Here is a 27,503-nt window from a genome sequence, read left to right as displayed (position 1 = left end):
GCAACAGAAAGAAAATAGACTCAAAAGGGCTAAAAAGTGGCTTCGCTTGACCGAAAGTGGTGAACTGCCGAATTTGGTTTTCTCCGATGAGAAAATAATCGCTGTGCAGCATTTTGTAAACAAACAAAATTATCGTGTTTACTTGCCAAAGAGGTCAGCTGAAAATGTGCACCTTCGGTTGGCCACCAGGGTATGGTGATGTTGTGGGCCGCCATAACAGCCGATGGTCGCTCTCCGCTTGTATTAATCGACCGTGGCATCAGAAGAAATGGCGAATATTATCGCGAAAATATTCTGGAGGGTGTATTAAAGCCTTTAAACATTTTGGCCGCAGACCTTGGACATTCCAACGGGACTCAGCACCATCGCACTCAGCACCCGCCACCCAAGAATGGTTACTTACGCTTCATTTGCAGCTCACAAAGGCCACCTAAATCTCCGGATACCAATCCTTTAGACTTTTGTGTCTGGAGTATTTTGGAAAGCAAGGTTGGCACTAAAAAGTACAAAAGTGTCGATCACCACAAGCAAGTGCTTCGCCGGGAATAGGCCAAAATACCGCAGAGCAACATTCAGGCAGCGTGTGGCCGTTTGAAGACCATAATTCTTGCCAAAGGTGACGAATTTGAACAAATTTAAACTTATTCTAAAATTTTATGCTATTTCCGACATTTTTTTGGTTTCATTCAATAAAATTAAAAAAAAAAAATTATGGCGTTTGACTTTGTGCAGTTTTTTTATCTCACCCTGTATAGTATCAGCTTTCTATAAGACCATAAGCTCTTCTATGAGAGAAGAACTTAAGCTCTTCAATGAGAGAAGACCATAAGCTCTTCAATGAGAGAAGACCTTAAGCTCTTCAATGAGAGAAGACCTTAAGCTCTTCTATGAGAGAAGACTTTCAGCTCTTCTATGAGAGAAGACCTTCAGCTCTTCTATGAGAGAAGACCTTCAGCTCTTTTATGAGAGAAGACCGTCAGCTCTTCTATGAGAGAAGACCGCCAGTTCTTCTATGAGAGAAGACCTTCGGCTCTTCTATGAGAGAAGACCTTCGGCTCTTCTATGAGAGAAGACCTTCGGCTCTCTATGAGAGAAGACCTTCGGCTCTTCTATGAGGGAAGACCGTCAGCTCTTCTATGAGAGAAGACCGTCAGCTCTTCTATGAGAGAAGACCGTCAGCTCTTCTATGAGAGAAGACCGTCAGCTCTTCTTCTATGATAGAAGACCGTCAGCTCTTCTTCTATGAGAGAAGACCGTCAGCTCTTCTTCTATGAGAGAAGACCGTCAGCTCTTCTTCTATGAGAGAAGACCGTCAGCTCTTCTTCTATGAGAGAAGACCGTCAGCTCTTCTTCTATGAAAGAAGACCGTCAGCTCTTCTTCTATGAGAGAAGACATTCAGCTCTTCTATGAGAGAAGACCTTAAGCTCTTCGATGAGAGAAGACCTTCGGCTCTTCTATGAGAGAAGACCTTCGGCTCTTCTATGAGAGAAGACCTTCGGCTCTTCTATGAGAGAAGACCTTCGGCTCTTCTATGAGAGAAGACCTTCGGCTATTCTATGAGAGAAGACCTTCAGCTCTTCTATGAGAGAAGACCTTCAGCTCTACTATGAGGGAAGACCTTAAACTCTTCTATGAGAAGACATTTAGCTCTTCTATGAGAAGACCTTTAGCTCTTCTATGAGAGGAGACCTTCAGCTCTTCTATGAGAGAAGACCTTAAGCTCGAGAAGACCTAAAACTCTTCTCTGAGAATACCAAAAGCTCTTCAGGGAGAAGATCTTAAGCTCTTCTAGGATAAGAACTGCAGCTCTTCTCTGGTAAAATACTCTGATCTTTTCTGAGAAGACATTAAGTTCTTCTATGAGAAGATCTTTACCTCTTCTATGAGAATATTTTAAAAATTTCTCTGATAAAATCCTCTGATCCTCTCTGAAAAGATCTTCTGCTTTTTTCCTAAGAAGACATTCTGCTTTTGTTTGCGAAAAACCCTTTGAGAAGACTTTGTGTTTTTCGAGGAAAACACCTTCAGCTCTTCTCTTCATTTTATCATTATTAAGGCTTGACACCCTATTTCTGAAACAGATTTTAAAACTTAATTTCTTTGCAAAAATTGCAATTCCATTTAGGTTTTTTCTTTAACAATTTATTTCTTAATTTCTCTAAAACCTCCAAATCCAATTTGGACATCGCAGTTACGGAAATGGAGCAAAAAAATATTTTCTTTTGCTGGCTTGACATTGGCCGCAAAGCAATTTCGCACTTCACAAAACATAAATTATGAATTTATACCGCTGTTAAATAACATTAGTGTTGTTTCGCCAATTTCAAGTGGCACCACGAAAAAAAAAAAATACAGTGGAAAATGAATAAAAAATCTGGTTCTCTGGTCTGGTTTTTTCCAAACGGAATTCAAAACACCCCAAAAAGTTGTCTTGCATTTTTTGTTTTCAAATAATTTTAGCTGTCTGTTTTTTTTTCGTTGGTTTTTTAAATTGTGGGTTTAGTAAGTTTTGCGCACGACAACACTTACCATTGTAAATCCAAGTGATGTTTGGATTGGGAGCACCAACAGCACGGCAGGAAATAGTTGCATCTTTACCATCCAAAGCGGTTACATTTTGTGGTGGTACTTCCATGACAGGGGCCGAGGCTATAGGGAGAACACAAAAAAAAGAGAAAACACATACAACAATTAACAATATGAATGGAATTACGGTTCTGTTCTAAAAAAACATGAAAATAAATAACTACAACGAAAATAGTTTGGTTACCAAAAAAAAAAAGTGTTATAAATTTGCATGGGTGGGTGAAGAGGTTGTATAAACAGTGATTTGATGTGATACTAAAAATGTGAGGACTACAATAAAAAAGATGTACATTCATTCACTCATATCCAACAAAACCAATTATCTTTGTTCTAAAACATTTAACTCTAGAATGCAAAAAACAAAAACCAAAAAAACAAAGTTGCAATGAAATGTTTCGAAAAAAAAAGTGCGATAAGTACTGGTTTTCAAATTCAACAACAAAATCGCCCTTAAGGCAGGTTAGACATGTAAAAAAGTGTAGTTGGCTGCCACAATTTGTACAAATTGTGGTAATTGTCTCGTTTACGTTGAAGTATTTGCCGTAGACCACTTTTAAAGCCATTATGGCTTTTATTTCATCAAAGTTGTGGTTGGTGTGGGTTTTAAATTTAACAAAAAATAAAAAAAATTAAAAAAATAAAAAATATAAATAGAATGGTTGTCTACATGTCCAGTGGAGGCCTTTATTGTGTATTGCGAATTAAGATTAGTTTACATATCATGTTTGGGTCATATGTAATGTGATTTTTTCCACATTTTTGTAGCATTTTCATAGCATTACTTTTTCCAGCATAATTTAAGCAAAAGTTACAGTATAAAAATAGTATATGTAGATTACACTGTGGAACATAAAAAATAATTACAGGAAAAATCAAGATTCCCCCACTTCCATTTCTTTCAATTTCAGGATTACTATTCTTTGGAATCCTTAAATTTTAGATATATAGTGTCTTTGGCAACATTTTCACCTCACTAGAGGGGTAGATTTGGTCCTTTTTTTAATGGTTAAAAACTACCTTTAAACGGGATCGTAGCAACTCTATGAAAGCAGAATATGTCGGAAATAGCATCAAATTTTAGATTTGTTCGAATTGGTCCCCTTTGTCAGAACTATTATATCCTTCAAACGGCCATGAAACCGTGAATTTAGTACGTTTCCATTTTTAGCCAAAATCTTCCATAATTTATAATTTTTTGGTGTAAGTGTCAAAGCAGAGCAATATTCTATATCGAATTTCGATGTGAGTATCTGAACAAGAGAAATTTGTAAAATTAACAGGTATCATAAAAAAATTATCATCAATTTCGGTTTTCACGAAACTTTGTTTTATGTTCGAAAAATTTGTCACTTTCCTGAATTCGCTGTCAATTTTCTTATAATTTTACTGTTCAATAGCCAGTCGGGGTTTTAGAAAATGCCAAGCGGATGTGAAAGTACTCGGTTTGTAGAAAAAATTTCAAAATCAAATTTCAAATTGTTTAAGGCTTTTATATAGCCTTGACCATATACAGTGTGAGATGAAAAAACTGCAACCCACTTCAGACTGCTATCATTTCTAAGCCACTCCTCCGACAGCTGTTAAAATTATTCCAGTGGCAGCTCATTATATTGTTTACAAGCGAACAAAAACATTTTAGTGAGAACTTTCCAGAAAAAATGTTATTCGTGATGGAGTTCAAGCGTGATAGTTTTATTTCTGTATTTTTGGCTGGAAAACCACAAGTGGCTATTGTTAGAGCACTCCAGCATTTAAATGTGAATAAATCTTTTGTGTCACGTACCATCGCTCGTTACCGTGATACTGATAGCGTAGCCCGACGTCAAAGAAGTGGACGGAAGAAAACAGCAACATCAGCAGAAATGGTTCGAAAAGTAAAGAAGCGACTTGATCGAAAACCGCGTCGCAGTGGCCGAAAAATGGCTCGTGAGCTGAACATATCGCAATATTCCATTCGGCAAATATTGAAAAATTAGCTCGGGGTAAAGCCATTGAAATTCCAAAAAGTGCAAGAACTTACACCGCAACAGAAAGAAAATAGACTCAAAAGTGTGGTGAACTGCCGAATTTGGGTTTCTTCGATGAGAAAACATTCGTTGTCCAGCAGTTTGTAAACGAACAAAATTATCGTGTTTACTTGCCAAAGAGGTCAGCTGAAAATGTGCACCTTCGGTTGGCAATCAGAAATCAAGCGCCGGCCATGGTAATGGCGTGGGCCGCCATAACATCCGTTTTTCTCCCCTTAACACACATCCTCTGTTACCAAATACCTCAGCGTTCTAACTACTAACTTCTTCCTCACTTTCCTCACTCAGTCCGTTTTTAACCAAAATAAAATTTTAAACTCGCATAGACACTGACTATTTCGTCAAACTGCAACAACTACAAAACTTCAACAAAAAATATTTAAAAAAAAAAAAAAATAATAAAATATTTGACCGCCCATTAAAAACTAATTAACAATGCCCGAAGTCGTATTGACATCCATACCGCCATTGGAAATAACACCGGATAATTCCAGTGAAAATGAAACACCCACATCTTCATCGTCAGATACGACAAGAAGTAACGACGATCCGGCGTCGGCATCTTCAGCTGACATTCAAGTTCAACGAAGTTCTCTAGTGAAAAATCACAAGAATGGAAGGCCAAGCATTGGCAGTAGCCAGATGAAAAATAAATATCGCAAATCGATTCCGAAACGTTTGTCGAAAAAGTCGGCTGGAGTAGGGGTCACGTAAGTATATCAAATAACAATTCTTGATTATGCCTTGGTGTGTCCTAAAAAAGTATCCATTGGAAATGAATGGAAATATTGAAATCCATGCCTTAAAAGAAAATTTTCACTGTCACTGAGTTCCGATTTACACAAGGAGCCCTATGAGTCGACTCCAGTTTTTTTGTTGAAAGAAGGAAATTAAGGAAATTAACTTCTTAAATAGAAGTCGGTCTTGCAGAGAAAATTAAGAGAAGATCTGATCAATAGAAGTTGTACAGATCTTCCCAATAACTTATCCAAAGATTATCCTGAAGGAAATTTATTGATGTGAAGTTGCGAAGGTATTGTGAAAAAATTGGGGTAAGTGAGGGGAAAAATGTTCCATTGGAAAAACTTCTTAAAAGAAGTAGGTCTTGTGTTGTACAGATCTTCCCAATTGATTATCCAAAGATTATTCTATAGGAAATTGATTGATGTGAAGTTGCGAAGGCTTGTGAAAAAGGTCTTCAGTTTGTGTCGTCTTGGAAAACCATTTTCCTATAGGAGAACTCTCAGAGAATTCTTAACGATCTTAAAATCTACAGATGGAAAAACTCCGATTACCCCCTAAAAACCGAAGATCTCCCTGGGGAAACTTGCAATGCCTTCCTACAGAGAAGATTTACAGAGTTCTTTTATTAGGAAATCAACAGATCTTCTAATGCATATCGTAGATGATCTGTACATTTTCTATCAGACGCTCGATAGAAAATCTTAAGATATAAGTTTCCCCCCCCAAAAAGATTTACAGATTTTCCATAAGCTGATCCAGAGATTTTCTATATGATATACCGAAATTCTATAGCAGATCTTCTGTAAACAGATCTGCACATCTCCCTTGATAACATCTGTAGATTTTATGTGAGCGGACTTTTATATATATTCTATGAGAAGATTGACAAAATTTAGTCATCAGATCAGGTGATCTATCTATCTGAAGATCAAAGATCTTAAAGGAGAATTAAAATGTTTGTGGTAGATCAGAATATTTCTGTGTAAGGTGTGAAAGGAGGAGGTGTGAAATAAATCTATGGATTTTCTAGAAGATCAACTGATCTTAAAGAAAAGAAGATTAGATTTAGATTTCTAAAAGAAGATATACTTATTTTCTGAAAGAAGAACAACTTATCTTCTAAACGAATATCAGCGAGAAGGTCAAAGAAGATCTAAGGGAGAAGGTCAAAGAAGATCTAAGAGAGATCTAAGAGAAGATCTAAGAGCGTCTAAGAGTACTCGAAAAATATGAGTTCCACCAGAAGTTTACGCTCTCCGCTCTTTGGTTTTATATGAGAGCGCTCTCAAGTACTACTGTTGGGCCAATACGAGTGGTAGTCAAGATGTTCGAAATAGAGAAGAGAAATGGGTAAGTGATATCTAGTGGGAACATATATTTTCTGAATTAGGGCCGTGGACTGGGGCAAGATCGTGTGCAAAGGCAAGGGAGGGTAAAAACCATCATAATATGGTGGGATTTGTGTGCTAAAACCACAAATGCAAGCACTCAACAAAGTTCCTAGAGAGAGAGAAAGAGAGAGAGAGCGAGTGAAAGAGAGATAAAAGTGGAATTCGCATTTCGGAAATCTGTTTTTTTAGGAATTCAGAACGTAATAAGAGAAAATTTTAATTTTTCGTTACACCCTATTATAAAAATTTGAAAAAAAAAGAAAAATATTTTTATTTTTATTTTCCAAATTTCTAATGTCATTATTGTACTTTTTTATTTCTTTGATGAAGTTTCTGTGAGACAATTTTTTGTAATTGTTTAAAAAAATGTCATTCATACTTCAAATTTGCTCTGTTCTGTTTCGCGATTAAGTGTTTTCAAATTTTCTCATTGCAAAAGTAAAATCGTTCACTTTTTTATTGTCCAGCAACAGTTCACAGCCCAAGAAATCTGTAAATAAATCACAAATACCAAGATCTCTGTTATTAACACCCTCGTCTTCGTGCAAATCGTTAAATTCGTCGGTGAGCTTCCAGTCCTCAAAAGAACGTGGCTCAATAACTACCCAGGAAGAAACTCTCACCACCGCTGTTTTGAAACGTCAAAAGACCGGTATTATTTTGGCATATCGTCAACGGAAATCAATATCTCAAATGGATATGAAGCATATGTGCCGTAACCAAGAGCATGAGTTACATGGAAAGTCCTTGGTGGCCAAGGGGAATGGTGTTGCGGCGATGCACCACCACCATAATCCCTATTATATTTCCCACCAAGAGACCTCATCCATAGTTCAGAAAATATATGGTTATGGCCAACATTTCTCGGGTAATAGCTCTCAGCTTGAATCTCAAACAGCAGGTTTGAGAATTTTCTCAATAATCATGTTAAATGCCTGGCGTAAACGAAGAGCGGAAGTTAAGCGACTGCAGGAAGAAGTTACGGAATTGAAGCGTTGTGTGAGTTGTACTGGAGGTCTTTAGAAGTTCCTCATTTTTTAAATATTTCATCCGACAGGCAATTAAGGCTCGCAATCAATTGCATGTTTTCAACTCGCTCTTTCGCATGGAGCAAAAACGTAACGATGAACTCAGCTGCCAACTGAAACGTTCTCTCGAGGACATAACCAATGCCAAGTCATCGTGTGAAATTTTAACCACTTCCCTGATAAGCCTTGGGGCCGACAAGGAATTGCTGCAACAACAAATCGAGGTCAAGGATCAGGAAATAGAAAATCTAAATTCGTTAATATCACAAGCCAATACGAATTTGTTTAAAGTCATGACTGAACAGCGAGAGCTCCAGGCAAATTTCTCAATGGAGCAGAGGAAAGTTCAATCTCTGGAAAATGAGAAGAATGAGCTTATCAATAAGGTAATCATGGATTGGTGGGGGAGGTCTCTGAGTTATATTTTCAATATACTTTTTTTTACTAGATCTATAAACTGGACTATGAACTGTGTATGCTTGAAGCCAAACTGAAATTAAAGACAGATGAGCTCAATAACAGCTCAAAACAGCTGGATGAGTTCAAGCGCATTAATGAGTAAGGGTTTTGAAAATATTTTTAGTAAAGTTTTCTAATTTTACATCCTTCCAGCTACAATGAACAACTGTTGTCCAAGGCTAATGGCAAGGAGCAAGCCCTGAACGAAGAAATCCAAAAGCTACAAAAACAAATCTCCCTTCTGGAGGAAGGCCTTAACAAATCTTGGGGTAGTCGTTTCAAATGTTTCTTCTATCGATCTCTAACTTATCCAAGGACTACGCTGCATATTCTACATTGGTTCATATATTATCTGCTGCCAGCAACGCCTCCTCCTAAGTTGCACACCTTCCCATTTCTTGGCTTCTCCACGGCCAAGGTTCTCAATATTGTCCGTCATCAGTAGGAACTTTGTTTGAGTCTCTAGTTGCTTTGTTTTATGTTTTTCTAGTATTTATTTTTCTTGTGAATATTTTGTAGCCATTTTTTAAATAAAAAAACTCAATGAAAATTAATGAATTGCGATTATTAAAAATATTAAAAACAAAATGAAAACGAAAAAAAAAAAACCGTAAATTTCGGGCGGGTCGAACTTGAAAATACTATCCACCATGAGGAGGAAAAAGTTAAGGTTTGAAAGTCTCCATATGCAGATTGGAGAATGCCTTTTAGTCTTCTATAAGAGACCAGAAGGTCTTCTACTGATAGAAGACCTTCCAGTCTTCTATTAGAAGACCTTCCAGTCTTCTATTAGAAGACCTTCCAGTCTTCTATTAGAAGACCTTCCAGTCTTCTATTAGAAGACCTTCCAGTCTTCTATTAGAAGACCTTCCAGTCTTCTATTAGAAGACCTTCCAGTCTTCTATTAGAAGACCTTCCAGTCTTCTATTAGAAGACCTTCCAGTCTTCTATTAGAAGACCTTCCAGTCTTCTATTAGAAGACCTTCCAGTCTTCTATTAGAAGACCTTCCTGTCTTCTATTAGGAGACCTTCCTGTCTTCTATGAGAAGACCTTCCTGTCTTCTATGAGAAGACCTTCCTGTCTTCTATGAGAAGACCTTCCTGTCTTCTATGAGAAGACCTTCCTGTCTTCTATGAGAAGACCTTCCTGTCTTCTATGAGAAGACCTTCCTGTCTTCTATGAGAAGACCTTCCAGTCTTCTATGAGAAGCCCTTCCACTCTTCTATGAGAAGACCTCCCAGTCATCTATGAGAAGACCTTCCAGTCTTCTATGAGAAGACCTTTCAGTCTTCTATGAGAAGACCTTCCAGTCTTCTATGAGAAGACCTTCCAGTTTTCTATGAGAAGACCTTCCAGTCTTCTATGAGAAGACCTTCCAGTCTTCTATGAGAAGACCTTCCAGTCTTCTATGAGAAGACCTTCTGGTCTTCTATACGAAGACCTTCTGGTCTTCTATACGAAGACCTTCTGGTCTTCTATACGAAGACCTTCTGGTCTTCACGCTGACCTTCTGGTCTTCTATACGAAGACCTTCTGGTCTTCTATAAGAAGACCTTCCGCTCTTCTATTAGAAGACCTTTTCGTCTTCTATAAGAAGAACTTTCAGTTTTCTATGAGAAGACCTTCCAGTCTTCGATTAGAAGACCTTCCAGTCTTCTATTAGAGGACCTTCCAGTCTTCTATTAGAAGACCTTCCAGTTTTCTATTAGAAGACCTTCCAGTCTTCTAAGACTGGAAGACCTTCCTGTCTTCTATTAGGAGACCTTCCTGTCTTCTATTAGGAGACCTTCCTGTCTTCTATTGGGAGACCTTCCTGTCTTCTATTAGGAGACCTTCCTGTCTTCTATGAGAAGACCTTCTGGTCTTCTATGAGAAGCCCTTCCACTCTTCTATGAGAAGACCTCCCAGTCTTCTATGAGAAGACCTTCCAGTCTTCTATGAGAAGACCTTCAAGTCTTCTATGAGAAGACCTTTCAGTCTTCTATGAGAAGACCTTCCATTCTTCTATGAGAAGACCTTCCAGTCTTCTATGAGAAGACCTTCCAGTATTCGATTAGAAGACCTTCCAGTCTTCGATTAGAAGGCCATCCAGTCTTCGATTAGAAGACCTTCCAGTCTTCGATTAGAAGGCCATCCAGTCTTCGATTAGAAGACCTTCCAGTCTTCTATGAGAAGACCTTCCGCTCATCTAAAAGAAGACCTTCCGCTCATCTAAAAGAAGACCTTCCGGTCTTCTATGAGAAGACCTTCTGTTCTTCTAAAAGAAAACCTTCTGGTCTTCTATAAGAAGACTTTCCGCTCTTCTATGAGAAGACCTTCCGCTCATCTAAAAGAAGACCTTCCGGTCTTCTATGAGAAGACCTTCTGTTCTTCTAAAAGAAGACCTTCTGGTCTTCTATAAGAAATCCTTTTGGTCTTCTGTAGGAAGGCCCCTTCTGGGCTTCTACAAGAAAACCCTCTCATATAGAATGGATGACAGCGATACAATTCTTTATATTTTCAATTGTCCCCTTAAAAAATATTTCCACAACTCGATCTACAATTGTCCACCATGAAATTAAATATTTTTCATATCCCTCTCTTTTTACCAAAACTACAAGAAACTCTGGGAAATAATGACATTTGTCCTTTGGACCAATTTGCAGAACTTTAATATCCTCTCAGCGCAGATAAGAAATATACAAATTCTATAGTTTTGTTTTATGTCATTGTTATTAAATTCCAAACTGTGCTGTTTTGAAGACGCAAAGAGAGAGAGGGAGAGAAAGAGAGACCATGGACCAACCAACCCAGTATCAGGGCAAAAAGTACAAAAACATAACAGCAAAACCAAAATACAAAACTGGTGATTTGTTTAGCTAAATGTTGAAAAAGTACACCATTTGTCATGGTATTGTTTATCAGAAAGGACAACGTCGAAACTAGAAACAACAAATTTCAATTCAATTGAATACAATCTGTGCGGAGCAACATCAAGAAGAAGAAGCAGAACTACCACAGCGACAATAGAAATATGTTATTCAAAAATATACAAAAGAAATATTTTTGCTTTGAGTTGTCAACGAAGAAAAAATAAAACAAGCTGGAGTAAAATGCATTTGATTATAATTCTTCTTCTTCTTCTTCATCTTTGTCTATTTGGACAATAATCTTTGTATCGGCATCTCTGGAATTTTTGTTTTCCGTTTTTTTTTTGGCAAATGTTGGAAATTCTTTGAAAACTTAAATGTAATGGCATAAATTACATTAAGAGAAGAGATTTAACAGAAAGTGCTTTATGAGGAAATATTTTACATGCAATTTAAAATACTTGAAGCATAGATGGCGCAACGAAGTAGTTTTTAATAAATAAAATCAGGAACTATATTCATCATTTATTGCAAGTAGGGTTTCTATATAAAAAGACAGGTGTATTCCCTCAACCTATGTTCGATTATTTTAATATATCTTAACTTCTGTTATGATTATTCAAATTTTTGACCCCATATGGAGTAGGTTCCGAAGGAATGGGCCAATGTTGATCATTTCGTATCGGACCTCAATTAATATAATATAAATATTGCAACGTGCCAGGTTTGGATTATATCGGAAATTTCACTTTACATGAGATTTTTACAAAATTTTAGAAAATGTTAAAATGTACTTGTTCTTCCAGAGACAGGGTGAGATGAAAAATCTGCAATCAACTTCAGACTAATGTAATTTCTAAGCCACCTGTCCGACAGCTGTTAAAATTATTCCAGTGACAGCTCGTTATATTGTTTACAAGCATACAAAAGCATTTTGGTAAGACTTTTCCAGAAAAAAAAGTTATTCGTGATGAAATTCAAGCGTGATAGTGTGATTTCTTTATATTTGGCTGGAAAACCACAAGTGGCTATCGCTAGAGCACTTCAGCCTTTAAATGTGAATAAATCTTTTGTGTCTCGTGACATCGCTCGTAACCGCGATAGGAAGGAAGTGGACGGAAGAAAGCAGCAACATCAGCAGATATGGTTCGAAAAGTATAGAAGCGACTTGATCGAAACTCGCGTCGCAGTAGCCGAAAAATGGCTCATGAGCTCAACATATCGCAATATTTCATTCGGCAAATATTGAAAAATGAGCTGGAGTAAAGCCAATGAAATTCCAAAAAGTGCAAGAACTTACACAGCAACAGGAAGAAAATAGACTCAAAAGGGCTAAGGAGTAGCTTCCCCTGGTCGAAAGTGGTGAACTTCCGAATTTCGGTTTTCTCCGTCTCCGATGAGAAAACATTCGTTGTCCAGCAGTTTGTAAACAAACAAAGTGATCGTGTTTACTTGTCAAAGAGGTCAGCTGAAAATGTGCACCTTCGGTTGGCCACCAGAACACAAGCGCCGGCCATGGTGACGGTGTGGGGGCCGCCATAACAAGCGATGGTCGCCCTCCGCTCGTATTAATCGACCGTGACATCAGAATAAATGGCGAATATTAATGCGAAAATATTCTGGAGGGTGTATTAAAGCCTTGGGCACGCAAATATTTTGGCCGCAGACCTTGGATATTCCAACAGGACTCAGCACCGGCGTACTCAGCACGAGTCACCCCAGACTGTTTACAAAATGAGGTTCCTCGTTTCATTTCCAGCGCACAATGGCCACCAAAATCTCCGGATACCAATCCGTTGGACTCTTGTATCTGGAGTAGTTTGGAAAGCAAATATTCTGGAGGGTGTATTAAAGCCTTGGGCACGCAAATATTTTGGCCGCAGACCTTGGATATTCCAACAGGACTCAGCACCATCGTACTCAGCACGAGTCACCCCAGAATGTTTACAAAATGAGGTTCCTCGTTTCATTTCCAGCGCACAATGGTCACCAAAATCTCCAGATACCAATACGTTTGACTATTGTATCTGGAATAGTTTGGAAAGCAAGGTTGGCACTAAAAAATACCAAAATGTCGATCACCTCAAGCAAGCGCTTCGCCGGGAATGGGCCAAAATACAGCAGAGCAACATTCGGGCAGAGTGTCGCGGTTTCATTAGCCGTTTGAAGGCCATAATTCGTGTCAAAGGTGACCAATTCGAACAAATCTAAACTTATTCTAAAATTTAATGCTATTTCCGATATTTATTGCTTTCATTCAATAAAATTAAAAATGTAAAAATTATGGCGTTTGACTTTGTTGCAGTTTTGTTATATCACCCTGTATATGTACTCACAATTTATCTCTTCACCTACTACCAATTGTGCCATAATTAGTTACTTTTGGTCCTTTTCCCCTCTAGTACGAATTTTCGAAACCCCTGCCTTATATCGAACATCTAACCTAATCTCTCCCAAAGTCTCAAAAATTTAAGGTGTGAGTACATATTCATCTTGGCATCATGGCTAGGCATAACAATGTCAAATTATAATAAAGAAAAAGGACGGCAGAATTCCAGTGCGGCCCTGGCATCGCCTTATGATATGTCACAAAATATGCCATGCGAAGACAATCGGTCAGTCAGTAAATCAGGCAATGTACTTTATTCTTTTATTTATTTATATTTTATATTTATTTAAATTTATTTGGAATATACTTTGCTTATTGTTCTAATATCCTAACAGTATTTATAAAAATCTGACAACTTTATGAAATTTAAATCTCTATAAAATAAATCATTTCTAGCAACACGCCCCGCCAGGTTTTCCAAATTAATTCAAAATTTGTATTTAGATCTCAGTTTTATTATTATAAATTCCACAATTTATATTGTCTAAAGTCCAAGAGGATTTATTGTTATTATAAAAACATACACATGCACACACATATACATATGCACATATTTATATTGACCACTGGCAATGAACTGGATTTGCCGTTAGCTTCTGGGCAGTAGAGTATAAATGTAGTATACGCAATATCGAATACTCTTTCAAACAAAAATTTTAAATTTAATACACACACGCACACACACATGCATACATATTAATTTATCCTGGAATTATTTGACACGAAATCGCTTTCAACCTGATTTTATTTATATGCATATCACCCGAAAAATGTATGCATGTATGTATGGCTCTTGTTCTCCATGTGCCCTGAGCTGCTGATTTCCTTGCGGTGATGATAAATACACGGAGAGGATTCGCCATAATAATAACATGTTTAATACTTATGCATGCATGTGTGTGTGTGTGTTTGATGCTGCAGAGGCCCAGATGTCACTTGCATGCCTCCTTACTTGTTTCTTTGGCACCATTTTCGTATTATAGTATGCCCGTAAGTTCGAATGTGTGAAATATGCCAAAGTCCTGCCGGACAGCTCAGCTGAGTTGAGTTGGTAGTTAAACAGGGGATATATTGGTTGGACAGTTGGTTGGATGCTTGGTTGGCTGGTCGGCTTGTTGGTAATTAAAATTTAAGAGAAGACGAAAGTTGCATACATAAATATGGTGTATTGCATGGATTAAATTGACACAAGATTTAAAGATACCTTTGACAATGGAGTGAAGTTTTTCATTAAAATCAGGCGTGAGGTGGAAGTTGAATAATGAGTTAATATCTTTTAATTATTTACTTTTGTGTGTGGATTTTTAAAATAAAATTAAATTTAAAAGGGGATTGTGTATATTAAATGGAGAAGTGTCATTCTACTGCAAAACCTCTAAATATTCGAGGATTTCCGAGGAGTTCCGAATAAGATTCCAAGTCATGTTAACGATTTCCATGTTTCTCTTGAAGAGATCATCAAGATCGAGTCGGAACAACCGCCTTTTGAAGCTAGATTACCGTTATAGGTATTTCGATGGCTTTAACCAAATTTATAAACTGAGTCGGTAAGAACTTGGTATTTTATGTTTGTAACGGGTAGATATTATCTCGAAAAAATAAGCAGCCTTCTAGCAATCTTTGAGTAGAAGTTCTTATGAAGTCCTTTTTTAACCCCAAAATCACCCTTTAGAATATAACTGCATGTAATAACAAGTAAGCAAAGGCTATAGTCGTGCGGGGCCGACTATGTTATACCCTACAACACTATAATATGTTAGAAGCCCCTTATATCCAAATCCATATTGGAAGATTTCGCTTTTGAAATTAGGATTTTGGCAAGGGACATTTGCCCAATATTTATGCACTTCGTCGGGCTGTTAGTTGTTGTAGTCCATTTTACAGCTAAATATAATTCAATGGTCATCCAAAATGCTAGAATTCGATTGGCTTAAATTGTGTGATCGGAAAAAACATTTCTGTTTTTGGTTAATTTGAACCCCTAAATATTTTGCAATCATCTCCAAAAGAAAGAAGCCCCTCTGTATCTCCAAATTTAGACTCATCTATAAGATTTGCTTGTTTACGATATTTGGCTATATTCGTCAACGAAATCAGCATAAAAATGTCAGAAGTTCGCCTTTTGTGTATTTCGGATATAGCCTGTAAGTAATGCTGATACTTCAAAATTAGTGGTCCATTGCACCCGCTGTCCTAAACTCTACCTTCATGCGAGATTTCGTGTACTTTGGTTTCTATTTGTGACCTTTATAACGGCTGCAAAATCAAGAAAATTTTTGTTGTTGGTCCATTTCAACCGCTAATATATTGCGGACATCTTTGAAAACAATAGGCCTAGCCCTTCTGGGCCCAACCCTATCCTTGTGAAAATTTTCGTGAGGATCGGGCGATATTTGCAATCCTTATATAGTAACCCCAACCTGTATTGTAAGGTGAAAAAATATTACAAAATATTATAAGTCAAATTGAAAAAATCGCATGTGATAAAAAATATGAAAAAAAATAAAAAATGTCATAAAATACTACAAAATCTATATTAACATCATTATTGGTATATTTTTTTCGCCATTTCTTTGGATTTTATGCTTTTATGTCAAGAGGGCATTCTGAATTGACAAAATCTGTCAAAATTGGTCCAGCCATTCTTGAGATATAAGCATTTTAGCTAACATTCTCTTCCTTTGTATATATGTATTGTACATATTTCGCTATATATATCCGATATATTTACTCTCGGCATCTACGTAACGTTCAGGATTGACCTGTTCGTCTTTTTGCGATTTCGCCGGGATTAAAAATATTCGCGGTTTAATGGAAAATTTGATTTTATTTAACACAAGTGTCATGGTCTTTTCACCCACTAAATATTACCCGATTACCATCAAAATTGGAAGGCTTCTGCCCAGCCCTAAGCTCTAGCCCCATGCTAACTTCCGCTGTGATTGGTCTATAATTGCGACCTCTAGAGCAACTGCAAAATCAGGATTTTTTTCAGTTTTTGGTCCATTCCAACCCCTAAATATTATGCTCCAAAAGAAATAGGGTTCTATTCTGACCCTAGCTCCATCTTCATTCTAAATTTCGTGAAGATCGGGCCATAATTGCGACCTGTAGAGTGATTACAAATTAATATGGACAGACGGACGGATGGACATACATAGCTAGATCGACTCAGCTCGGCGAGATAGGAAGATCCGTATATACTTTCCTATGTGGGAAATCAATATTTCGAAGTGTTACATAATTTTTGGCCCAATCAAACTTATAATACCCCCAACACATAGTGTTGTAGCGTATAAAAATGAAATGAAAATCGTCCAAACTTGGTCCTCGGCAATATCTATATATACCCACCCAAAGGAAAACAATAGAATAATAATAATTTTAGTTATATATTAATTTACTTTTCGATTTCTTCAACCTTCGCACATTCCGAATGAGACAGCGATAGATCTCGCATGAATATAAAAAGTAATAATCATAATTGTCATAAAATGCGAAATAATTCCCTAGTCCTCTTTAAACTTCACACATTGTAACACGTATTTTTCTGCCATTAGATCTAATTGTAAAGTGGGGATATGTAGGTTCAGTCTTTCGAAAATATAATGGTTTAAAAGTTGATTTGCAATTTCCCATTGTTCATTAAAAGTTATATGAACATCAAATGAAAACGTACATTTATTATTTCTATTTAATTCATTATGTTATGTTACGTTATGGTATGGTTACCTTGGTCATATTGTTGTTGTCGCATTGAATGAAATTATTAAAAATGTCAATAATAATTTATATTCCATATTCTGACTAAAGCACTCGACACATTTTTTTCATTATTAAAATCGATAAACATTAAATATATTAATGTGCTGAAATCCGGCTTGTCGACCAGGGGCGTAAGACAAAAACTGTCATAACCTATATTCTTCTGTCACTTAATCAAATTAAAAAAAAGGAAAGAAAAATTACAAGAACTATGAATACTCGTTTTCTGTGTCATGAAAATTTTAAAAACTGTTCAATATATTTTTAAGGAAAAGTTCTTTATAATTTAATGCCACACTCACTTCATATTTCTTCACCTTAATGCATCGCACCATTGGTGGGCCTCAACACCATTTTTGGCTGGCGTGTAAAAATATGCAGTCAGCACACACTCACAAATATGTGTGTCATATTTATGCTTGATTTAAATAATGAAAATGTTTTTGCAAGTCCGTACAACAACAGAAAATCCAACAACAATTCATAATTATGAGTTTTTATGGTTGGCAATGAACGGCCATCTGATACATTAAAATTTACCATATTGGCCTGACCGGTTGGTCGGTTGGCCATTCATCAATAAACCGATATCCGTTAAATTAATGAATGAATTTCACTGTAAATATTGGTTATATTGAATAAGGCAACCAAAAAAATAACACAATACAATTAAATGATAAATATATGGGAATTAAAACCAATGAAATACACACAAAATACATCCCCTTCATTCACTCAAAAAGTGGAATAACTCTAAAATATGCGTTTTTTAAGTTAGTAATTTCTATTTTTTCATACAATTAATACATATTTTTCTATCAAAATCTCATGTTAATATTAGAAGGACCCAAGGCGTTAAGACATTTGGTACCTATAGATTGACCTTAATCGACAAAACAGCAACCAACTTCAGACTGCAGTCATTTCTAAGTCACTCGTCCGACAGCTGTTAAAATTATTCATTATATTGTTTACAAGCGTACAAATGCATTTTGGTGAGAATTTTCAAAAAAAAAAATTATTCGCTGGAAACCCACAAGTGGCTATGGTTAGAGCACTCCAGCATTTAAATGTTAATAAATCTTTTGTGTCTCGTACCATCGCTTGTTACCGTGATACTGGTAGCGTGGCCCGACGTGAAGGAAGTGGACGGAAGAAAACACCAACATCAGCAGAAATAGTTCGAAAAATAAAGAAGCGACTTGATCGAAGCCCTCGACGCAGTGACCTAAAAATTGCTCGTGAGCTTAACATATCGCAATATTCCATTCGGCAAATATTGAAAAATGAGCTCGGGATAAAGCCATTGAAAACAAGTAAAAAAAACATTAAGTTCGGCCGGGTCAAACTTTTAATACCCTCCACCTTAGAGTAAAGCAAACATTAGAAGAAATGTGGCAAGAACCGTTAAAATGCCGAATATCGGGAGATACCGTTATATGGGGGCTATACCAAATTGTGGACCTACACATGCAATGTTTCGCCAAAGGAGCTAGAACCCATTATGACTTACAAATACCATTTTCAGACAAATCCGTGAAAAAATGTGGCAAAAAATCATAAAATTACCGAATAACGGGATGTACCGTTATATGGGGGCTATACCAAAACGTGGACCTATAATTACAATGACTCGCCACACGAACTGGGACTCATTGTGATCTACAACTACCAATTTTTATACATATCCGTGAAGAAATGTCGCATAAATCATCAAAATACCCAATATCGGGAGGTACCGTTATATGGGGACTATACCAGAACGTGAACCGATATATCTCATTTTCAATACCAACCATCCTAGACACAATAAAAATTGCTCTGCTAAATTTTGGCGCTCTACGTCAAATAATGTGGGTTGTATCGTGATTTCAACAGACAGACAGACGGATGGGGTCTACGACGAATATTTAAGGAGTCTACGATGAATATTTAAGGATGTTACAAACGGAATGACAAAGTTAATATAGGGTATAAAGGGTATTCCAAGGTGGAGGGTATAAAAAACCAAAACTTACACCACAAAAGAAAGAAAATAGACTCAAAAGAGTTAAAGCATTGCTTCGCTTGGCCGAAAGTGGTGAACTGCCGAATTTGGTTTTCTCCGATGAGAAATCATTCGTTGTACAGCAGTTTGTAAACAAACAAAATGATCGAGTTTACTTGCCAAAGAGGTCAGCTGAAAATGTGCACCTTCAGTTGGCCACCAGAACTCAAGCGCCGGCCATGGTGATGGTGTGGGGCGCCATAACAGCCGATGGTCGCTCTCCGCTCGTATTAATCGACCGTGGCATCAAAATAAATTCCGAATATTATCGTGAACATATTCTGGAGGGCCTTGGGCACGCAAACATTTTGGCCGCAGACCTTGGACATTCTAACGGGACTCAACACCACCGCACTCAGCACACGCCACCCAAGAATGGTTACAAATTCATTTCCAGAGAACAATGGCCACCAAAATCTGCGGATACCAATCCGTTGGACTATTGTGTCTGGAGTATTTTGGAAAGCAAGGTTGGCACTAAAAAATACCAAAGTGTCGATCACCTCAAGCAAATGCTTCACCGGGAATGGACCAAAATACCGCAGAGCAACATTCAGGCAGCGTGTGACGGCTTCATTGGCCTTTTGAAGGCCAAAGATCGTGCCAAAGATGATCAATTCGAATAAATCTAAACTTATTCTAAAATTTAATGCTATTTCCGACAGTTTTTGCTTTCACTCAATAAAATTGAAAAAAAAAAAAAATATGGAGTTTGACTTTGTTGCAGTTTTATTTTTATCTCAACCTGTGTTGAGTCTATGAAGGACATACATTTTGTGAAGTATTATTTTAATTCAAGAATTCATATTTCAATATTCAAAGTCGAATGCATTTTTCTCGAATTTGATTTTTTTGAGATGTGACATTCTTTCGAGTAAATGAAGTATACCATATGTACCTACATACAATCAATGTTATAGTATATAGAAGCATCATCATTTATTTGACTTCTAGGTTTGGGTATTCAACTTCCGTTTACCAGCCAGCAATTTTCGTTTACACTTTTCCTCCCGTTGGTCCATTATTGAAAGTGTTTATACATTCTGTACAGTTGATTTTCAAGGTTTTTTTTATATATTTTAATTAAATGATATCCTGCGAATTATTTACGAATATTGAAAAATTATTTTAATGACTCAAGGAATGGTGAAAACGAACTGTTGATTTATGCCACGTATAAGAGCTTCTTGGTGATTTTTAATGATTTATCAACAGTTTATTTAATAAATGAAAGAAATGTATACCTTTCATTAAATATTAAAATTATGTTTTTGGAAAAGTAAGACCACAGGAAATGGTGGATGAATTTAATTTAAAAATTTAAACAGTATTTTTTTTAATATGACCACTAGTTTATGTATACGCCTTTTGAAGGCTCAAAATGTCCTAAAATGGATTTGGTCCAAATTGACCTAGACCGTTATTTCGATGAGACACATTTTCGCAAATGATATAGAAAATCCTCTCAGTCATAAGGTTAAGGATATAAAAAGAGTAGGTCTATAAAGCTCGTGAAGAATGAATATCAAAGACCAAACATATTTTATATTTTTTATACCTCGAAGATTATCATATCTATATATCTATAACGAATTTTTAAGAATATATTTTTAAAATATATGCAATACTCATGGACTTTTTCTGGGACATTCCGGCAAATAGTAGTGGATTTTATTTTTGAGGATTCTCGGGCCAATTGTCATGTATTGAACAATTGGATTCTAAGACTAAGAGGATTTTTATGATCGTAAGATCAATAATCATGGATATTAATACAAATATTTTTTAAAGTGCCTTTGGTCCAATAATAGAGTATTTTTAAAAATTTTTGGAGTTTATCTGGGGTTTTACGTTCGTCCACTCCTTTTGTTACTTACCCCACAAAAAGTCACAATTTTTACAAAAAAAAAATTTGAACAAGAAAGAATCATCCAATTTTGTGCAAACTTTTCAAATCCGAGTATTTTTAGTTGGAAAAAATGAAAAATTTTGAATAATTGCTCTGTTCCTGAACCTGCAAGAATCTACTAGCTTTGCAATTTATTTTCTATATCATAAAGTTCTCTCGGTCGATTAATACGAGCGGAGAGCGACCATCGGCTGTTATGGTGGACCACACCACCACCATGGCCGGCGCTTGAGTTCTGGTGCCCAATCGAAGGTGTACATTTTCAGCTGACCTCTTTGGCAAGTAAACATCATCATTTTGTTTGTTTACAAACTGCTGGACAACGACTGTTTTCTCACCGAAGAAAACCAAATTTGGCATTTCATCACTTTCGCACAAGCGAAGCAACTCTTTAGCTTTTTTGAGTCTATTTTCATTCTGTTGCGGTAAAAGTTCTTGTACTTTCTGGAATTTCAATGGCTTCACCCCGAGTTCATTTTTTAATATTTGCCGAATGGAATATTGCGATATGTACAGCTCAAGAGCCATTTTTCGGCGAGTGCGACGAGGGTTTTGATCAAGTCGATTCTGTACTTTTCGAACCATTTCTGCTGATGTTGGTGTTTTCTTCCGTCCACTTACTTGACTTCGGTACTTGAATGGTACGAGAAACAAAAGATTTATTCACATTTAAATGCTGGAGTGCACTAACGATAGCCACGGGTGGTTTTCCAGCCAAATATAAAGAAATCACGCTTGAATTCCATTACAAATAACTTTTTTCCGGAAAATTTTCACCAAAATGCTTTTGTACGCTTGTAAATAATATAATGAGCTGCCACTGGAATAATTTTAACAGCTATCGGACGAGACAGCAGTCTGAAGTTGGTTTGCAGTTTTTTTCATCTCAGCCTGCATTTCCAATGAACGTCAATACCATAAACATGGGTTTTAAAGAATGTTTTCCTAGGAACTTTGGACCAATAACGGTGGATAATTAAAAAAAAATTCCAAGGAACATCGGACCAATAATCATGGATTTTTTAAGAATATTTTTCCATAATTTTCCAAGTAAAGTGAAATAATAATACTTAATTTTTTAAAAATATTTTTTTCAAGTCATGAATTTATTTTTTTGGGCATTTTTCATTTTCATTTTTTCAAGGATTTTTTTTTCAATATTTTTCCTGGGAATGTCCAAGGCCTCCATAAGGCCGGCCAAAAGGACTACTTTTGACAACAATATTACAATAAACTAAGTAGTTTTTCTGAATTGTGATTTGACTACGATTTACGGATACAAAATTAGTTGTCAGATAGGCATGCTGGACACCCTTGTATAAGTCATGGGAAATGTCCGATCGAAAATTGTGTCAATATATTATAATCGTATAAGCAAAGTTGAATTTGGGAGAATATATATATTTTTTTTCACGGAGAATAATAGAATATTTCTAAAATAACCTTAAAAAGTAAGAGTGGAATTCTTAAGAGGAAGTTCCGAAGACCTTTGGCGGCGAAATATAATATTTTTACAAAATATATATTTCCAAGAAATGTGTGGAATATTAGTCGATACTTGCGGACTATTTATATGGGATGGGATCGGAATTTTGTAGGCATATTGTTCAAGGACTCATAAGTAGTAATCGCTGTTTTTAGAAAAATTTCCCAAGAACCATGAAAGCCTTAATAATGATGTTTTAAGAATGGCCAAAGTACTTGATTTTTAAATATATAAAATTCTCCAGGATTTAAAAGCTTTATCTATGCCATCATGTGACATGTGACCTTTTGTCATTACACTCGTTGACAACAGATGGAAATAAATTTAATTTTTGCAAAAAAAATATATATTCACGAGAAAGCATTCAATGAAAACAACAAGCACCTGATGATGCCTTAAAAACAAAAACGAAACAACGCGCACATCCACACACATATATACATATACAAAATTTAAATTGAATTTTATCCCTGATTTAAAGGACCTGCACTGAGTATGCAAAAATACAAAATTTTAATGAAGAATATCCCGCCATTATCTTCGCAAGCATTACAGGTATTATTGGTGAAAGTAAAACCGAAATCTTTATAATTTTATGCATGTCAGGGAAAAAAAAAGAGAAGGACAGAGAATCACTGAAAACGTAAATGAACAAAAATCCTGTCCAAAAATAATGAATTCATGTACGTATATTTGCTTAATTCCTTTCTGTGGCATACATAATGAAATAAATATATTTATGTGGAAACAATTGTTATGCAAATGAATGAATTGCGAAAAAGTGAAAAATTCAGAATAATATTTTTCGTATGTTCCTACTGCTTCACATAAAAATGAAGCATTGCTGCCTTAAGGCATTGTGAATGAAGCGGTTTTCCTTCATAAAATAATAAAAATAATCAAGTGAACAAACAATGTGTCACTGCAGTGCATATTGCTACCTTAATTATTGTGATATTAATAAAGACTCATAATTGAGGTATTAAAAAGGATCCATATCAAATAAGGGTGTACAGGGCGAGATGAAAAAACTACAACCAATTTCAGACTGCTGTTATTTCTAAGCCACTCTTCCAACAGCTGTTAAAATTATTCCAGTGACAGCTCATTATATTGTTCACAAGCGTACAAAAGCATTTTGTTGAGAATTTTCCAGAAAAAAGTTATTCGTGATGAAATTCAAGCGTGATAGTAAGATTTCTTTATATTTGGCTGGAAAACCACAAATGGCTATCGTTAGAGCACTCCAGGATTTAAATGTGAATAAATCTTTTGTGTCTCGTACCATCTCTCGTTACCGTGCTACCAGTATGGTAGCGTAGCCCGACGTCAAGGAAGTGGACGGAAGAAAGCAGCAAAATCAGCAGAAATGGTTCGAAAAATAAAGAAGCTACTTGATCGAAGCCCGCGTAGCAGTAGCCGAGAAATGGCTAGTGAGCTGAACATATCGCAATATTATATTCGGCAAATATTGAAAAATGAGCTCGGGGTAAAACCATTGAAATTACAAAAAGAGCAAGAACTTACACCGCAACAGAAAGAAAATAGACTCAAACGAGCTAAAGAGTTACTTCGCAAGGCCGAAAGTTGAGAACTGCCGAATTTGGTTTTCTCCGATGAGAAAACATTCGTTGTCTAGCAGTTTCTATACCAACAGAAGGATGGTGTTTACTTGACAAAGAGGTCAGCCGAAAATGTGCACCTTCGATTGGCCACCAGAACTCAAACGTCGGCCACGGTGGTAATGGTGTGGGCCACCATAGCAACTGATAATCGCTCTCCGCTCATATTAATCGAACGTGGTGTCAGTATAAATGCCGAATATTATCGCGAAAATATTCTGGAGGGTGCATTAAAGCCTTGGTCACGTTAACATTTTGGCTACAGACCTTGAAGATTCCAACAGGACTCAGCATCACCGCACTCAGCAAGAATGGTTACAAAATAAGGTTTCTCGCTTCATTTCCAACTCACAATGGTTAGCAAAATCTTCGGATACCAATTCGTTCGACTATTGTGGCTGGAGTATTTTGGAAAGCAAGGTTGGCACTAAAAAATACCAAAGTGTCGATTACCTCAAGCAAGCGCTTCGGCGCGAATGGGCCAAAATACCGCAGAGCAACATTTGGGTAGCGTGTGACGGTTTCATTGGCTCTTTGAAGGCCATAACTCGTGCCAAAGGTGACCAATTCGAACAAATCTAAACTTATTCTAAAAATTGATGCTACTTCCGACATTTTTTTTTTTGCTTTTGTTCAATAAAATTTAAAAAAAGAATGTAAAAATTATGGAGTTTGACTTTGTTGCAGGTTTTTTTTTGTCTCACCCTGTATATCGAAATTATTTTTCACACATAAATGCATGAAAGGAAATAACATTTCATTAAAACCAATTTTCATCGGATTATAGCAGTCTATAAACCCATCATCCATCATTTTATGTCGAAGAGAAAAACTGTTAAACAGCAATAGAAAGAACATTAATTTATATCCAATATACCGCTATTGATTGGCCACACAGATATCCCCATTCCCTTAGTTTCCCACCAAGAACTTGCCACTGCGACTGTGTTTCAATATGAATTCCAATTTTTATATTTCTGTTTATGTGTTTGTTTTCAAATGAAATCGAAAAACTTTAGCAATCAAAATTCTCCTTGGTGGAGGGTGGACAACCGCTACCAACCATTTACTAATAATAAAATGATTCAATTGATATGAATAATAAATTTTAGTAAAATATTTCACATTTTGTTTGGAAAAGTTAGTTTTTTTTTGTGTGGTACATTGATGTATGATTTTTTTCAAAGTCAATTATATTTCACACAGCTATGAAGAAATTATAATGGGAAATATTGGAGAGAAAAAAGTATCTGGTATAAATGTGACTAGGGTGGCGTATAAGTATTACGAGTCAATATTTTTATTAGTCATACGCACCCCTGAACTTAAGAGATTAAAAGCCAAGATAGATAGATAAAAATTAATTTCAATATTTAGTAGTTCCTACAGAAATTTTCATTTCAATTGAGTCAAATTTAACATATTAAAGCTTATTTCGATCGACATTTTGTTTAGGTATTGATGTAGTCTATTTCAAAAAAAAAAAAAAAAAAAAATTTTAAGAACTATTCTAAATACATAAAGGACTACTCAACCAGAGGTCAATAAAAAAATTCTTAAAAATAAGGCTTATTGATGTATTGATAAAAAATTCATAAAAAATCTTGACCTAAATCTTAAAAAATTAAAAATTATTAAAAAAAAAATAATAATAATTAAAACAAGTTAAAAAGAATCAGTCGTTGTTGCACGACAGATGTATACCCTCAGCCAATGTTCGATTATTTGAATATATTTTGACATCTGTTATGATTTTTCAAATTGTTGACCATCTATGGAGTAGGTTCCGAAGGAATCAATATTTTCCATTTCATATCGGACCACAATAAATATTAAATAAATATTGCGACGTGCCAGGTTTGGACTACATCGACTGATTCCTTCACTTTATATGAAATATGTGATAATTTATAGAAAATGTGGAAATGTGCGTGAGATACCAGATATAGTCCACCGAAGTATTCCATTTCCATACTTCACTAATACAGATAAAAATATTACCATGGGCAAAATTACAAAAAAATCATATCAAGTTTCTGGTTGAGTGAAGTATTTAGATATAGGAAGTTTTAAAGAATCGCTGACTTGTTTCACAAGTTATGACAGATATAAGTATTGGAAATTGTGACCCTTTGTGGGTGAGGCACCAGAAGGGGGTGGAAGATATATATCATCTTCAAAAATGTGTGTGTGTGTGAAATTTGAACAGAGTTGGGTGCTTATTTCGCTTTCTTTGAGCGTTTTGTTTTTCAATATCTTTGATCCTATGTGGGACTGGTCCGATTTCTACCATCTTTCTGACAGATCTTGTGTTAATGGAAATAATGAGATGTGCCAAGTTCGAATGAAATCAGATGTTAATTTCGCGCTTTATGAGCTTCATGGATGTTCAAAATTTTCATCCTTTGTGAAGGAGTTACCAGAAGGAGTGGACCGATGTATTCACACCAGACCTTGGGTTTTTAGAAATATCATCACATTTTAAGAGTTATAATTATTCAAAATGTTGACCCCTTTGTGGGGGAGGTACCAGACGAAATGGTCCGATCTCAACCATGTCTATAACAGATCTTTATGAGCTTCATGGTTGTTCAAAATTTTGATCTTTTAGAGATCTAGACCTCGGGTTAATAAAAATATTGTTATGTATGTAATTTGAAGAGAACCGGTTGCTTATTTCGGATTTTATGATCGTTTTTGTTATTCAAAACTTTGACCCTCTGTGAGGAAGGTACCAGAAGGAGTGTACCGATATATTCCAAATCTTGTGTTAGTAGAGATAATGGGGTGTGTGAAATATGAAGAGAACCGGATGCTTATTTCAGATTTTATGATAGTTTTGGTTATTCAAAACTTTGATTATTTGTGGGGGAGGTAAAAGAAGGAATGATCCGATCTTTACCATCTCTATAACAGATCTTGTATCAGATCAGATATTGAAATGCGCCAAATCTGAATGGAATTGGAAGGTAACTTCGTGTTTTATGAGCTTCATGGATGTTCAAAATTTAGATTCTTTGTGAGGGAGGTACCAGAAGGAGTTGACCGACATATTCCATCTTCACACTAGACCTCAGTTACCCTTTCTGTGCAGTAAATTATTTTCTTCAAAAATGTTGACCGATATTGCTCATCTCTGAATTCGATCTAAGTTTGATAATAACATTACGATGCACTAAGTTTGGGCCAAATCGAATAC

At 36.0% G+C, this 27,503-nt stretch overlaps 2 protein-coding genes across 3 annotated transcripts in view; one reads left to right on the top strand and one right to left on the bottom strand.

The window, feature by feature from the left end:
* The window catches only part of LOC131801853 (protein sidekick-like), an 81,096-nt gene that overhangs the window by 29,572 nt on the left and 24,021 nt on the right, over positions 1-27,503 (bottom strand). The window contains exon 2 of the mRNA XM_059120878.1: positions 2,531-2,650. Coding sequence (XP_058976861.1) covers positions 2,531-2,650 — 120 coding nt within the window. The remainder of the gene's footprint in view (positions 1-2,530; positions 2,651-27,503) is intronic.
* LOC131801854 (uncharacterized) lies at positions 5,033-7,787 on the top strand. 2 transcript variants are annotated; one of them, XM_059120880.1, is made up of 2 exons: positions 5,033-5,324; positions 7,223-7,787. In XM_059120880.1, the coding sequence occupies exons 1-2, from the start codon at positions 5,050-5,052 to the stop codon at positions 7,770-7,772; spliced, it is 825 nt and encodes a 274-aa protein (XP_058976863.1). In that variant the 5' UTR covers positions 5,033-5,049; the 3' UTR covers positions 7,773-7,787. The 2 variants fall into 2 exon arrangements, with proteins under 2 accessions (XP_058976863.1, XP_058976862.1); XM_059120879.1 differs by having other exon boundaries at positions 7,217-7,787.

Source organism: Musca domestica, unplaced genomic scaffold (assembly GCF_030504385.1).
Source record: "Musca domestica strain aabys unplaced genomic scaffold, Musca_domestica.polishedcontigs.V.1.1 18, whole genome shotgun sequence".
Classification (NCBI taxonomy): domain Eukaryota; kingdom Metazoa; phylum Arthropoda; class Insecta; order Diptera; family Muscidae; genus Musca; species Musca domestica.
The sequence above is the reverse complement of the archived record's forward strand: the minus strand, read 5'-3'. Positions and strand labels throughout refer to the sequence as shown.

Excerpts from the sequence above, each read along its gene's own strand:
- LOC131801854 (XM_059120879.1), top strand. The coding sequence starts at position 5,050 with ATGCCCGAAGTCGTATTGACATCCATACCGCCATTGGAAATAACACCG. Across the intron at positions 5,325-7,216 it reads TCGGCTGGAGTAGGGGTCAC|CAACAGTTCACAGCCCAAGA; the intron begins GTAAGTATATCA and ends TTTATTGTCCAG.